Consider the following 16,072-nt stretch of genomic DNA (forward strand, 5'->3'; position numbering starts at 1 on the left):
ATCCAAAATGAAGAGAGAAAATAATACTAAAAACAAAGCAAGTCCAAACAATATTAAACTGTTGTGCTTAAATTACTATTTAGTGGTACAATTATCACCTTCACAGTAATATGCTTCCATACTTATCTCCACAGACATTTCTTTTGCCCAAAAAGCAGTAACGAAGATTCTAGTCTTTGTTGCTGGTGCACAAACAAAACGAAAAAGCAAACAAACCAAAAAAGGTAAAGGAAGGTAAAGAAATGCCTTCTCTTCTGTCCTCAGCGTTCAGCTGTGAGTCCCCAGCTCTGAGCACCACCAGCGCCACTGGCATGGACAAGCACTGCTAAGAGGTGCAAGTTCACTGGAACAAAGGGCTTTTTAACAGTGTGAGAGGTATGAAGTGACTGTATGCTCACAAGAGAGTCTGATTTTCATGGTATCTAAGGCTTCCAGTACATAATCCTGGCCAGACCCCAAAATGTTGTTAATTTCAAGATCTGAAGACAAATTAGGCATCAGCCCCTCTGGCAACCTCCTGTCAGCAATCTAAGAGTTTCACTACGTAGTTTGCCTAGGCACACAATTTCAGTGCTGGGTGGACCACTGCAACAGACCTGACATGTTGACAGCTCTGAGAGCTACAGCTCAGTGCAGGACTCTCGGGGAATGGGAGCTTCCAAGCACTTCACAGTGTCACAGACAGCCTAAAAGTCTTACAGTGAATTTTTGTGTAGCCTCTGTAAAGTATCATCCCAAGAGATTCACAGCACACCTGCTGCATGTACCAAGCTCTCCATGCACATCATCAGAAGCATCATATCCATCAAGGTAGCAGGCATTAGGCACAAAATTTCTACATTTCAATCCCAAATTGGAAACATGACTTTCAAAACACTAGGAAACTGTTGTGGAACGTAAATTAAGTTTCACTACTCTGCAGAACACCGTAACAAAGTTAGAAGTGAAATAAATGTCAAATAAGAGGAGGCCTCAGATGGTGAACTATTATTTGAAGCTCAGCTGATATGAAAGAATCCCAGGGTTTTGCCAAGTGCAGTCATATAACACCGATAAATTGATCTGAACAACAACAAAACTATTCTCCATTCAAAGAAGAATCTTAGATCTAAGAGCTTGCTACTGTTCTGAAAATGTAATAATGGAAGTGTGTTCTCTGTGGACTTTTTGTACCAAACTCATAAATTACAACCCAAGCATCCAGTCACACAATAAACAGTATCACCAGTCCAATTTCCTCTAATAGTATGATTTACATGGTCTTACTTATATTATATGCCCCAGCTGCTTTAAGACTGAAGGTACTCACCTTTAAGAAGTCTAAAAAGGCAGGTTTGGTGGCACATGTTTTCTTGAGAATGCCTACTGCTGTACTGAAGTTGTTCACATATTCACTGTATGCATCCAAAACCATAGATTTAGAAAACTGAAAAGATAACAAGGTAAACCTTAATTTCAAATACAAAACATCCCTGAAAGCATAACTATGTAAACCTGACTCTTAAGGATTCTCCTGGCTTGGAGCAAAAGACTTTGCTTGGCTTACTGCTGGATCTACAGAAATACTACAATTGGCTTCTGCAGAAATATTACTTTTCAATGAGTTGGAAATCTAAAGATGTAACAAACTGTGAATTACAGAATGTAAATTTACAGAAACAGCTTCACCTCAGATACCACAGTAGGGCACAGCCTAAGGATTATGAAAATCAAAGGACATCCGAGTGGATGCTGGGATACCCTGATCACTGCTGCTATCTTCCAAATTTCTTGAACCAGCAAAGTCCCCAGGGCCTTTAAGCCTCATTTTCAGTGACAGATTGTGGCCTGCAAGCAGCCACATGAAGGTTAAATTAAGAATCCACTGCCCATTTTCTTCTTGCTAATTTTATTCCTCTCTTCTGCAGACCTGGTCTAAAAATTAAGGCATGAAGAGGTGGCAATTTCTAGCAGCTGGGGGACAACAAAATGACGCACTTGATTCAGCAGGAGGGCAGCTTTTTTTTCTTCCACATACTCATGGTGGGAACAACGTCTTCCTATCAAACGAGGCCACTTTGTTTTCTCAATTTAAACCAGTGTCTAATTCAGACATTTAATGGATGGACTTCCATTAGGAGTGGGAGAGTAGTTTACAAATGGTCTCTACCTGCGCCCTAGGTTTAGTTAAAACCCGGGAACACGAATATCACTTGCTGTGTTTATTTTACTCCTAACAAACATACTATGTGTGACTACCTACTTTTGCAAGAGATGCTGACCCTCAATCTCACCTTCATCTTGGTGGATTTGCAAACTTTTATCTTGTCAGAAAAATAAACTGTTCACTTAAATCCCTAAACATTTGATCACAGCCTGAAAATTTTGCCCACAACCCTTTCACATCTGCCAAGCAAGCTGAAGACATGTGTTGGTGCCAGTTTCCTTACCAGGACAGCACATATAGACTCTGACAGTTGCCACAAGCATTGCAGAATATGGGAATGAAGTGGCTGAGTTAGATAGAAAGATATGGAGCTGCAATAACAAGCCTAAAATAAAACCAGATTATCTGTTCAGATGCATTTGCTTACTGAAGCAACGAAGACATCACCAATCATTTCCACAGAGTCCCACTCAGATACACGACTTGCCAGTGCTATCTGAAACATTGAATGGCACTGAAGAATTTCCTTAATTCGATAAAAGACCATTTTGAGCTTTCTTTCACTCAGTAATTTTGGTTCCATATCTGAAAGAGGCTTCTCATATTCCTGTAGGGAAAGAAAAAAAAAAAAAAAACCACACAAAAAAGAAATCCTCATAAATTTAGACAGACAAAGAGAAAATGGGTCTTCCACAACTACCCAAAAAAGTTAACCATCTGCACACAACAAGGCTCCCAACATTTGGCATGAAGCATCTGTCACAGAATCCATGTGAGTCATATTACAGGTTCTCTGAGGACTTGATTGGTTTTCAAATTCCCAAACTATAAAGTGCAAAAGATGGTAAGGTACCTCCAGGATTCTTTTGAGAGCATCCACGTAATTCTTCTCACTGTCCACTACAGAGCCCAAAATATACCTTCTCACAACCTGTTGAAGAAACAAAGTTTTGTCTGAAGCTCTAACACATTCATCACAGTTAGGAATGCTGATGATACAACTGTCACATTGGAAAAATGCAAGAAACTCAAAGCAATTTCAATCCTGGAAGTGCCAACAATAAATACTGTACCTCTTCAAATGTAGTAAGATGTACTACTCCTCTAAAATTATTTAATGAGCAAAACAGTTATTGCAGCTGTATCTATAATCTTTGCTGACTGCTGCAACTCCAGGCTTTACTTTTGAAACTTGTCCTTTAATTATAGACACTTACATCTAGGCATTACTATAAATAACAGATTTAAGATGATGTTGCCTACTTCAGTGCGACACCATAATAAAACAGGTAGGCAGTTTTCAAAATCAGGATTCAAGACTGACTTTATTTTTTTTTAATATACTTTATAAATTTATCAGGAATAATCTGAAGGAAAAACAAGATGACATGGATTGCCTTTTTAAAATAAGGCCAGTCAAACTGTACCACTGAGCAAGTATTTAAGTAAGATCAGGATCCTTTTTTGGGCATTACCATGCAGAAGTGAAAAACTTGTCTCATCTGTATCACACCCACTGACAGAGTCACAAGAGTTTTGGGAATGCTACCATATTTCACCTTTAGAAATGACTGGCTATTTCTCACACCTGCTTTTCTTAGTCAACTGAAATTTATTTCATATGCACGTGCAGGTGACACGACAAGAAGGACTGGGGAACCAATCTGGTTTGCAGTATAAACTTCTCCCTGTTAGCAGTTAGATTTCTTCCTGGTTTTAAGGATTTCTTTTCACCCAAGTGCATTTCCTAATACAGATCATCCCAAGGCTTTCAAAAGCAGCACAAGGCAGGATCAAATCACTCCCCACAACTACAAGGAAAGGCAAAACTGCTTTGTTTGCTACTTTAAGCTAGCTAAATGGAACTCAAATCTCAGACTTCTTTCTCTCTGCTCCCAAATCATACAGCCTTCTGCCTCCTTTGCCAAGGCTGCATTCCACACTTGCATTTTGCATTCTTATGTGCAGGTTATGTGAGGATTTTCTTTCAAGTACTGTCATTTAAAAGGAAGCTTCCAAAATTATCTGAGGCCCTGCTTAAAGATACATACAGTAAAATAGTTGTGTTCAGAATGGATTTAGCACTGTCTTATTTGGTATAATGTCTCAGCTGCTGTGTGAAAGGATACTAACTCCACTTTTAGTCACAATTTGTTCTTCTGAAAAGAAGGAACATCTGTTGAAAATGTTTTTGCAGTCTCTATAATACAGAAAATACATACTTAGAAGTCCCTACAGATTATTGTGACAGATGAACAACTTCTATGCAAGCCTTACATTTATATCCCTATTTTTGTTAGGAACAGTTTGCTGTGGTAGCTCTAATAGGCCCAAAATAGGCTTGTACCTGTTCTGCCTTGCCTAGGCATGTTTTTCTGCTCCACCAGAGAGGCAAGTGTGGGAAACGGACACAAAAGAATCTGGAACCACTGAGTCTGGCCTGCCCAGGGCCCTGTGGTGTAAGGTACACACACTTAGCTTGTGTCTGCCTAGTGCAAGGCCTGTACTTTTCCCAAATTAGGGAAAAGTGAGCCTGTGGTTTTGCCTCACATGGTAAGGTTTGGCCAACTGCCATCCTGGTTGGCTATTCTGTGTCCAAAGGGCAATTAACCTCAGCCCACATTGATAAAAGAAGATACACAGGTGAACAACCTGCTTCTGCTTCCCTACCCTTTGCCTGCTCTCTCTGCTGTGCCCAGCAATGCTGCTCTTGCACACTGCCTTATTGCTGCCTGCTAAACTCCAGGAGCAGACCCTGGATGCCTCACACGATCGGCCTGTGTGGACAGCTGACATCATGCTCAGACTGCACCACAGCTGCCTCTGCACCTGAAGGTCCTGCTTAGGATTCCTGGACATACACACAGATGGTCCAGAAGAAGCCAGGAGACAAGGTCAGAGATTCCCCAGAAGCCAGGAAGACTCAAGCCTCAACGTCCAGCAAGACAGAGTCCCCTGAGAGCATTTGGGCACTGCCGGGACTGTGGCTGGCCCCTGCGAGTGGGTAATCATAATTTGTGAGTAAAGGCTCAAATGCCTCTTTGTAATCCTCCATTGCCTTCTGCCATAAGCAGAAAGAGCTCCTTGAGCCCACCTACTGGGCAAGTGGCATATCGATTGCAAGTGGCATTTGACCACAGGAACCTTCTCTTCCAGCTCAATTAATGTTTCTATATGCTGCTGGTTATTACTGGATCTGGATATTATCCACAGAATGTTTCCATGACCGTGTAAGAACCGAAAGATTATTACAATTAGTGGTCTGGGGTGGTGAGACTTCTGAGTATCAAAATTAATAAGCAATATTAATTTTGGAAAATATCATCTTGCATCAATTAATTTCCCCTCCCCAACACAGTTATATACAAACCTAAACAACTTCTCTTAAGGATTCTGGTGCCAGTACTAAAACCAAGCAGAAGCTCTTAGGGCTGAGACTCAAGACGGGACATAGCAGTTAAACAGTCACCAGGTTTTAAACAAAAGCTACTGTGCCACCTGCTGTTTAAAAGATGCACTTTCACAGTCAGCTCATTTGCGGCTGGAAGGATTTTCTGGCCTTCACCTTTTTTGCAGCTGAGGTGCTCAGGGCTGCTGTGCAGTCTACCGGCCCTGAGCCTGTGCCGTTGCACATGGGTATTCTATCCCAGAGTCAGGACTTGTGTTGGCCTCGGTTGTGCTACTCAGGTTTTTCTGTTAATATCAGTCCACTCAAAGCCATGCTGACTAGCAGCCTCCAGGCTCCCACACTTGACTTGCTGCACCCCTCCAACTTGATTATCACCTCCAAACATGCACTGTATCTGAATTTCTAACAAAGGTATTAAACCACCGTGGACTTCATATTGGTCCTGAGGGACAGCACTTAACACTGGCTAACTGCTGGACTTAGTTTACCATCACAGACTACAGTATTCTGAACATGATTGTCCTTGCCTGTTTCCCATCTACCTTCCAGTCTAGCCACATGGATTATTTCTCACCTGCACAGCTACAAAGGTACTTCAGGAAAACGCTGAAAGCCCTGCTAAAGCAGAGGTAAATAATGTCCTGTGCTCTCCTCTCTCCACAAGCCAGTCAGCCCAAGGGCACACATAGGTTTGGGTTCACATCTGTGCTGTTTCCAATCACCCTCCCCCCAAACCCAGAAATAGCTCCCAGGAGCATTTACTGCACCACTTTCCTCTTACTGACAATGCACATATTGCAAACCATTCATTGTTTCATTGCTACCCTTCACACCTCACTGGCTCCAGATGAGGTTTGGCTTTCCTAATTCAGCAGCTCCTCCTGAGTCTATAAGCAACATACATGACCTATGCAACAATTAGTTTTCTCCAAACTTGTTTTTTCCAGAAGAGGGCACAGTTATTTTTAATTACCTCAAAAAGAAGGAGACTCTCTTCACCAAGCAAATCAAAACACTTGTACCACTACCCTCAACTGCCTTACTAACTTTTTTAAATCATTTTCTGAAGGTACTGATCAACTCACAACTTGGCACCACAAGAAAAAAGGATATGGACCTGATGGAGTGGGTCCAGAGGAAGGCCACAGAAATGATCAGGGCATTAAGTACCTCTGCTACAAAGACAGGCTGAGGGAGTTGAGGCTGCTCAGCCTGGACAAGAAGGAGGCTCCACAGAAACCAAATAGTGACCTGTCAGTACCTGAAGAGGGCCTACGAGAAGGATGGAGAGTCTGTTTACAAAGGCCTGTAGTAACAGGATGAGGGACTACGGCTTCCAACTAGAGAAAAGTAGATTTAGATTGGATGTTAGAAACAAGTTCTTTACCATGAGGGTAGTGGAACACTGGGACAGGTTGCACATGGAGGTGGTTGTGGCCACACCTCTGAAGATATTCAAAGTGAGGTTTGACAGGGCTCTGGGCAACCTGATCTAGTTGAAGATAGCCCTGCTGACTTCAAATGAGGTTGGACTTGGTGACCTTCAGAGGTCCCTTCCAACCTAGACCACTCTATGATTCTATTTATGTAGTTCTTCTCATAACAATCCAGTCTATGAACCCACAGGATTTGTTTTCAGCCAAAATTTCTAACTGAAGCTGATTTCAGTGTTTTTTTAAGTGGTTTTCACGGTGACTATGAGGTGGAGAGTAGCAAAATACCCTTTTGTGTAGATTTTAAACTATTTGGGAAAGGTCTTTTTAATCAGGAGAAACCTTAAGATTCAGAGACAATATAGGGTATTTTCCAAACTTAAAGTAGAAATACTGGAGCATCTGGAGCAATGTTGGCTGACTCGAAATGTCTACAGTCTTTTCTTTTTCATTCAGAACCACCACATTTAGTTTAAGTGCTCGACCAATGAAATAATACCATTATTATAAATAATTTTGTAAGGCAAAGCAGCATTTTGCATCTCTAATTGAATTCAGGACTGACACACCTATAGGCACATATACCAACGTTCAAAAAACTACTTACTCAGTTCTGAATTTGATGTCCACTTTAACACCAATATGTTTGAAGGGTAAGGCACCTGGAAGCCATTGATGTAAAGCAGAAGGGAGGAAAAAGATGGTAGAAGGCTGTATTTCTAAAAGCTTATTACCTGTTGCTGTGATAATCCTTCAGGCATAGGAGTCATAATTGCTTCTGTATGCATACAGTCCACATCAATAAATAAATTTAGGTCCTCTTTTTCCAGGCATGATGATCTATGGTCTGCAAGTAAACAAATAACAAAGATGTCAACTTTTACAACATGTAGATTGAAAGCAGAAAAATAGAAAAAATAGAATCTGTCAAGATATTATCATCCAAGTACAGGATTTGCACAGCTTATTTTCACTTATCAAACAGAAGACATTTCCCAGCATTTCTGCATCACCTGTGAAATCACATCACCACCACCAGCAACAGGTGCTCATCTTTCAAAGGCATCTCAAAATCCTGAAATCCACACATTCTGTGGATCTTGTGCTTGACCTCTTCATAGTCAGGAGAACTGGGCTGTTCAGAGTGCAGAAGTGACACTCAGGGTTAGAACAGCTTAGCTCCTGGGCTGGCAGTTCAGAAATAACTAACTTTGGGGAAGAAATTAAACACATCCACAATATGATCAGGCTCAAAAAACCGCCGTAACCGAGTCCATGCCATAACTGATCTAAAATAAGTAGCCAAGTGTACCGGAATGTTGGGGTTTGTCAGAAAGTAAGGAATCCTGCGGTGCTGTTTTCATGCGAAAAAGCACCACCGACGAGCAGTGCTAGGTGGCAGTATGCAGCCAGCCAAACGGTGAGACGTCAGCAAAGAGGAGAAAGATTACACGAGAAAACGGGTCTTAAAACAAAAAAGGAAGGAAGGAACGCAGGTGTGTTGGATGGGAAATATCTGTGAATACACATTCAACAAACCTGTCCCTAGCTCCCTGATGATTTGGTAAGAGGCTACGGGATTAAACTGTCCACAGGTACCCTGTATCTGCTACTTAACCCCTAGGACTGCAAGAAGGAATGCCAAGTCTGCTGCATCACTGCCCTGCTAACGCAGATCATTTTCTGCTGTGCAGCAGCAAGATGTTAAGGATACATATTTTTAATCACTAAAGTTAGTGAAAATAACGTCCTGTCTGTGAATTAGGTACATGAGAAGCAGTGAGATGCCATGGCAAGGACCTAAGATGTTTTCTGTCAGATAGAATGCAGCTTTATGTTAGCTCATTCACTAAATGTCTTGCTCCATTCTCGTGGCTTTAGCTTCGAAAAGTTGTAGTTTTATAAGCCTTGAAGTTACAACCATTCAATTAGCTGGGCAGAAACTTGAGCAGGAAGACATACTACCTCTCAGATGTACCCTGAAGAATTAAGTTTCTATTCAGTTACCACCCTCTGTCACTCAAAAAAAATGTGGGCTCCTGCTGCTGGGGCTCATAACAGAGGGTTGATATTTCTTCCTAACCAGAGAAAGAATATATTTTTAGCTTTTCTTTTTTTTTAAGATCACTTTTTGTTCTTCCAAAGCAAAATTCATCTTCCAACAAAAAAAAATCAACACAGCGTGGTAAAGCAGAACAGTCCCTTCTACTACTTCACTCTTCAGCAGGGGAAGTTTGTTACCCCTTGGCCAGGACAAAGTTTTTCAACAGTCAACTACTGTTCCACAGAAAACCATCACAACAGCAGATTTCCCTAACATTCAGAAGTTACTAGATGAAGGGAACTGGACAGACTGAGTACTTGAACAGTATTTCTGTATACCCATATACCAATACCTGGAGAGCACCTTTGGTGGAATTATTTTGTTGCTGATGGTTTTAAGTGGACACTCCTCTAAGGTTCTCAGGTCTCTCAGATCACTCAGATTCTTGCTCCAAAACTAATGCAGTCTCAAAGTTAACTGTTATATTGCTAAAAAGATGATTTCATGATCCCAGGTCCCAGTACAAAGGTCTGATAGACCAGTCACCTCCATTCTCAGAAGTGACAGGAAAGTATCATCAGTGCAGTATGAGAGGCACATACCTTGAGAAACAAAAGATTTTGTTCTAATGAAAGAACGACCCTTTTTCACAGCTGCTTTTGTCTTTTCAAGCCCATCTTTGGTACCTTCTCTAGCAGCTCTCATAAGCTTTTGCATCTGTTTGATAAAAAAAAATAGAGTCTAGATGTTCAGTGAGTAATAGGAAGGTGTTGAGCAGAATACTATGTAGAATACTTTTAATCAAAATACCTTTGCAAAAGGACACTGTCAATTAGTTTAAGATATGAATATAGCCTGAGGTCAAAAGAATATGTAGTAAATACTCAGATCCATCAAAGCTCAGATATGAGCACTTGTACTTTTCTCTAATAAAAAACAGATCTGGAGAAAGGGACTTACTTCATGGCAATATTTTATGCAAGACTATAAAAGCAGAAATGCTTAAGAACCCTTCTGCATCAAACATCTGAACTCAAAATCATCTCACATGCTCAGCTTTAGGCTGTATAACAAATAAACACAACAAACAGATTATTTTTGGCCAGGGTTCTTCCAATGTCTTCCAGACATCTTCCAACATCCCACTAACTGCCAAATTATTTCTGGCCTAAATATAAACCCTTAGACTCAGTTTTATGTTAACTATATCATATCTCATTGTCTGAAACTGTTACTATTGAAAACAATCATGAGAAAAGGTCCTTGACAAAGAACTTGTAAGACAAATTCCGTAACAAGAACAGCAATCTAGGACATTGAGAATTCATTTCATCCAATTACTGTCTACTTTTTCAAGTTAATATTAAAAGCAAAAAGAGAACATTGCCCAAGTTGGAAAAGCAATCACTTAAACATAGCTAGTTACAAAAATCAACTACGCTACCTTCAGCTCATGTTTTTGCTTTAGTTGCTGAATCTCTACTGCTCCCACAGTGTTTGCCATCAACTCTTTCATCTTTCTCTCATAATGCTCCTTTAAGCGCGTTAGGTCATGAGAAAGCTAAGTGCACAAAAAGACACAATCTTTTCAGCAGCCCGTAGCGCACGCTTCATGCTGCGGCACTCACCGCTCTCATGCACACCGGCCCCTCTACCTACTGAGACACTGACAGTGCTGGGGCTTGGAATTATCATTCAGGGAAGATCCAAGCTGACAAATGGAACATCCCTCCAGTGCAGCGCTGAACTTTCTCACACCCAGCCAGGTGCCTTTCTCATACAGGGGCAACTACGTGAAGAAAGGGGCAAAGTCACTTAAGCTATGCTCTGTATCAGCTGCTTTATGCGCGTCTTATAAACCATACAGAAACCACGCAGAAGCTTTTAGCACCAGCACCATTTGGTGGAGAACAAGCCCTACCAAGTGAATTTCTGTCTTTCAAAGCAGTCAATTGGAAGAATTCTTAAGGGCTGAAGAACTGCAGAGGTTGCTGGCACCTGAAAAGATGAACAGTGCCATCAAGCCAGGTAAGGAGACACCAGCAGGGCAAGATACACTGTCTCGTAGGGTTCAGGACCATGAGTGTAGCCATCTCCTACATGAACGTATGCTTCCACAAGTTAAGGAAAGGATCATAGAGAAATGCCCTGGAGTACTAATTAACATTTCTTAAAAGGTTTTGAGAAAGCCAGACAAAAGAAGTTCAAATATAACCAGGGGAGGAAAAAAAATTGGTGCACCCTAACGGAAATCCAGTGGCAAAACTCTCAGAGGAAAGGTATAACATGGTGTGGCTTCTGCCCATGCTGCAGGGAAGAACAGAAATGTTTTGGTTCGGGGATTTCTCATTGGGGTTGATTTTTGTTTGTGGTTTATTGTTGGTTTGTTTGTTTTTCTTCAGTAAACCTAAAGTTTCTGTCTCTCCTCATTCTCCATCTATCCCCTTCTCTAGTTTCCTGACTTCTCCACCTGGGAGAAGCAGCTTTTCTGACTTCTCTATGCACCAACTAACATGTTCCTAGGCTCCTCATGTCCATACTCACAAGAAAATCCTCATAACCTTTTCTCAAGGGCCTGGAAATGCCAGCTGCAGGGCAGTACCCAGGGCACACGTCTTTCCTCCTACCTATCCTTGATCACTTGCCCACTCTCTGTGCCTGAACCTGGCACCATCGCTCCCAACCCATTGCCAGCAGTTTCCTGTGTCTTTGTGCACATGTGTAAATAAATTCCTGTAATGACAATAAATGCTGAAGCTACATGTAACAGGAAAAGATTAACAAACCACACAACAAATCAAACCAGCAGCCATGTTATGACTTGCACACTCACATGCAAATTCATTTCCCAGTTTCTTTTAAAGGTGTTAAAAACAACAAAAATCAAACTCAGTTTTCTTCAATCTAGTTTAAAAACTCTCCAAAAAGGAACAGGTGCACTGGTTTAAACTTTTTCTAGTCAGGACTAAGCCAAAACAATAGCAGAGCATGAGCACGCAGCTTACAAACTGCTGATTTGGGCGGGTTCAAGTCTTCCAGTTAACTGCTCGCTCCCCAGTTTCCAAAGGGCAGGCAGCAAGGAGGGAGGTGGGGGGAGAGCAGATAATGGGTACTGGAGGGAAACACAACCAGTGAAGCTTTTATTCTCATCAAGATAGAAAACCTGCAAAATGAAAACAAAGGTCTCATGGAAGAACACCCTGACTGCTACCCCTCCATCCTCCTGGCCACAGGACTGCAGTACACATCTGTGAAGTGGCTCCTGGGTGCCTGTCCACAACCAGCACACACCAAGGTCCTGAGGATTGACTCCAGGCACTAAGCCTGTCCCACTGTGACATGCATCCCTGTCCTCCATGCAGCAGTAGCAGGAGGCTGCCCAAGTCCCAAGCAAGGCCTCCCTCTGACAGAAAGGGCATAAAGAGAGGAATGAGAGCAGTGAGAACACAGAAGTTCAGGACTCCTCCCATTGTGCAATCAGATAGATAGAGCAAGAGGAGGTGCTCATGTCATCCATGTCTTCCTGCCTACCAAGGCACAGATGTAGCATGTGATAGCAGGCCACAGAAGTACCATGTCACCTCCTTTTTATCACTAATTAATAGTACAGACTTCTCTTTAATCACAAAAACATGCTTTTATTTTTGGTGTGGGGTTTGGGTTTGGTTTTTTTTTTAAGCTCTGTCACTTTCAACCAACCAAAGTGATAGAGATCTAAGACAGTTCGGAAACACTTGTAAACAGTTTTGTGACTTTTGAGCACCTCAAGGATCTCAAAAGCTCAAGTCTTGTCAGACTTGCCCCCATTTGCTCTTCACATCTTTTTTTCCCCCACACACTCGTTTACCACTTATGCTAATCCAACAGCTGCAAAAGAAGACAAGGTGAGGAACTGTCCACAAGTGAAAGTAGCCTCATCTTTCATTTCCCTTCCACCCAATTTGAGTTTTTGGTTTTGCTTGGTTTTTTTTGGGAGAGGTTGTTTGGTTTGGGTTTTTTTTTATTAGGGTTCTTTTTTAAGAAGATTCTGTTTCATATTTTTGTTTTCTCCTTTCCCTGTTACATTTTGTTGTCAACTGTTACTCCAACACTGATTCACATTTCCTTTAAAAAGACGCTGTTGGCATTGAAACTGGACCGAGGAGAAGGGAAATGCAAGTGAGGAAGTCAAAGGCTGGAAATCAGGATAAACTCAGTGACTCAGTAGCACTGCAGGATACATACATGTCTCTTGTGGTTGCCTCGCAAAAAAGAGCTGGGAATTCCATTTTTACACTCAGAATCACTCTGTTCTTCATAGCTTTCAAACTCACTTGAACTCCACCCATATTCCAGTGAGCTGTTTCCACCATCATCACCATTTTCAACATCATCATAAATCATTTCCTCTGCAAGAATTAAACCAGTATAAAACAAGCTACACTGAAATGCCTGTTTAAAAACCAAGAGACTTACCCAGGATGTACTGTTAAAAAAGCTATACAGACTTTTGTAGGCACATTTAAAAACATTAATTCAATCCAGGATTCAAACAGCCAGAGTTGTCTTTCTTCAAGTGGAGTACCAAGCGGACAGTGCTCCACCACAGCCCTTGTGAAAACATGGCCTGCTCTAACTGCACTGTTACTTACAGCTCCACAACGTGCTTTAGAAGAAATGTAAAGGAATTCTGAGGGTAGCTGTGAACAACATGTGTCTGCACTGAGAAGAATCATCCTTCCATTTGCAAGCCTGCCATTTGTCCCTAGGAACATCTTCATCACCAGCTCAAAAGACAAACATTTCAAGAACCAAACCAAAATGTCACTATTTTAAGTAGAACAGATCAGACCAAAGTAGCAAGAAACATGTTCCACTGTGGTATTTTACGATTTGTCATTCTTGCAACTCCACTAGTCACTGGGAGTTTCCCATAAATTCACTTTACCTTGCTCACAATCTAGTTTAAGAACCTGGAATATTAACCCTTTCAAGATACAGAAAGTTATATTGCAAAAGCTGACCAAAGTATCACCTGTCAGAGACATAGCTCCCTTTGTTGATGCAGATGTCAAGTACAGCAAACTCAAAGCAAAATGGAAAACTCTTAGTGCAAATTACTTATCAGAAATGGGCACCCACCCTACATGCCTCACATGTCACTGCAAGTGGAGAAGTGTAGACACATCTGCCAGGGACCCCTATTGTCAAAGGTCACAAGACTGCATTTAAAACTGACCCACTGAATTTATTGAACAAAAGCTATGCTTTTGTTTCAAGAATGAAGTTTCATTTAAATTGAGAAAAAAACATGCACTTGAAAGAAGAGCTGACATATTTTACATATCTGTCTAAACTCTGGAGTCTATGATGTAAGAAATACATTTCACATTAAAGACTAACATTAGTTAAATACTTCATAATTAACACAGAGGAATCTCCTCTAATTTGGAGGAATCAGATCGTAAGAATTCTTTTTTTAAGCTTCCATGCACACCAAGACTCCTTAAAATACACTCCCTGGAGAAGACATTTTACTGATAACATAGCACAAAGCACAGTTTAAGAGAATGATTAAGTCAAGACTTACATAAGTCAAACTTTTGCAGTGTTAGTATCCGGGCAGGATTTGGTGGATGCATCTTGTCTGTGTGTTAATGTAGACTGAGGTCTGACTCTCTATGAATTTTTTGGACCTACCAATCACTGACAGAGCGTTAATTCCATTTACATTCGTTAAGTGTCTAAAATACAGGTATCTGTTCAGCCTACACACACAATTCAAGATTACACTGCTTTCAAGGTGGTCTGCATGACAAAAACCTCAAACCTGGTTCAGAGTCTGAATTTTCTTTTGGCACATCATCGTAAATTACTTCATCTGGGTCTAAAAATAGAACAGAAAAACACACAAAAAAATGAGAAACCCCCTAAAATTTGGATGAGATCAGGAAACAATGTTTAAGAGGCATTTGAAAAATGCCTTTAATAACACGCTTTAGCGTGTTGTCAGCCCTGAATTGGTCAGATAGTTGGACTAGATGATCAGTTGTAGGCTCCTTCCAACAGAAATATTCTGTTCTAAGGAATTTATGAATACAATGGAGATGTTACTCATGCTCCACTAGTATTCTGCTAATACATTTAATCATCATTCACATAATGCAATAACACATGAAACCAGTATATCTGTGGTATTTCACATAGTTTATGATTGCCTTTGGCAGTCTGAAAACAAAAATCGACTTCTACAGCCAACATTTCTCTCTCCTTTTTACAGTACTATGATACATTTTGTGCACGTTGAAGGCTGCTCATTGCCTTACTAAATGACTGCAGAGGAGCTGCAGTAGACAATTGTCTGCATACAGATACACACATAGTGTTGATCACAAGTTAAAACTGACCTTCTACAGTTATACTTTGGTGCTCACTGATACTTACTTTCCATCCATGCTGTATTTGCAGGATCTGCAACCCACTTGGCCAGAACATCATCTTCTCTCTTGGCCTGATTACTTTCACTTTAAAATAAGTTCATAAAAGAACAATATTAAAAGCTGTGCTACAATGTTTTTAATCAACTGTGAAGACAAGACAGTAAATACTGTGTGGATTCTAGTTCTCACGCAGAGGCTGCCCATTACTCAAAGCTGCTGCTTCAGTACGCAATTAGGAGATTAATAATCTACTCTAGTTAGGAGCCTGGCAATTCTAGTCGAGAAATTCAAAATGCTGCCCAACCTCAAGAGATATTTTTGGTTCTCACTTCTACTAGGACAGAGAAAACTCTCTCAGACGTAGCGAATCATAAAATCATAGAGTCATTAAGGTTGGAAAAGAGCTCTAAGATTATCAAGTCCAACCTTGTCCTGGTTTGAGCTTCCTGGGCTAAAGCCCACCAGACAGACTGGCGGTTACTCCCCTCTTCCTCATCCTCTGCCCCATAGAGAAAAGACAGGCAGGGGAAAGTGAAAAGAGTAACAACCAGCTTTGCACCAAACTGAAAGTTAAAAAGTAATTTTAACAAAAACTAAAAGGTATTAAGGCAAAAGAGACAT

The 16,072-nt window shown here is 41.0% G+C and overlaps 1 protein-coding gene across 8 annotated transcripts in view; it reads right to left on the bottom strand.

The window, feature by feature from the left end:
- Positions 1–16,072, bottom strand: part of ARHGEF10 (Rho guanine nucleotide exchange factor 10) — a 109,973-nt gene that overhangs the window by 59,653 nt on the left and 34,248 nt on the right. For 7 of the 8 annotated variants that reach the window (XM_064145859.1, XM_064145854.1, XM_064145855.1 and 4 more), the window contains 9 exons: positions 15,456–15,535; positions 14,842–14,898; positions 13,257–13,420; positions 10,477–10,593; positions 9,635–9,749; positions 7,723–7,835; positions 3,000–3,077; positions 2,574–2,753; positions 1,310–1,426 (listed from right to left, as the gene is read on the bottom strand). In XM_064145859.1, the coding sequence (XP_064001929.1) occupies positions 1,310–1,426; positions 2,574–2,753; positions 3,000–3,077; positions 7,723–7,835; positions 9,635–9,749; positions 10,477–10,593; positions 13,257–13,420; positions 14,842–14,898; positions 15,456–15,535 (1,021 nt within the window). The remainder of the gene's footprint in view (positions 1–1,309; positions 1,427–2,573; positions 2,754–2,999; positions 3,078–7,722; positions 7,836–9,634; positions 9,750–10,476; positions 10,594–13,256; positions 13,421–14,841; positions 14,899–15,455; positions 15,536–16,072) is intronic. The other variant, XM_064145861.1, reaches the window with a different exon arrangement.

This window comes from Pogoniulus pusillus, chromosome 7 (genome assembly GCF_015220805.1).
Source record: "Pogoniulus pusillus isolate bPogPus1 chromosome 7, bPogPus1.pri, whole genome shotgun sequence".
NCBI lineage: Eukaryota > Metazoa > Chordata > Aves > Piciformes > Lybiidae > Pogoniulus > Pogoniulus pusillus.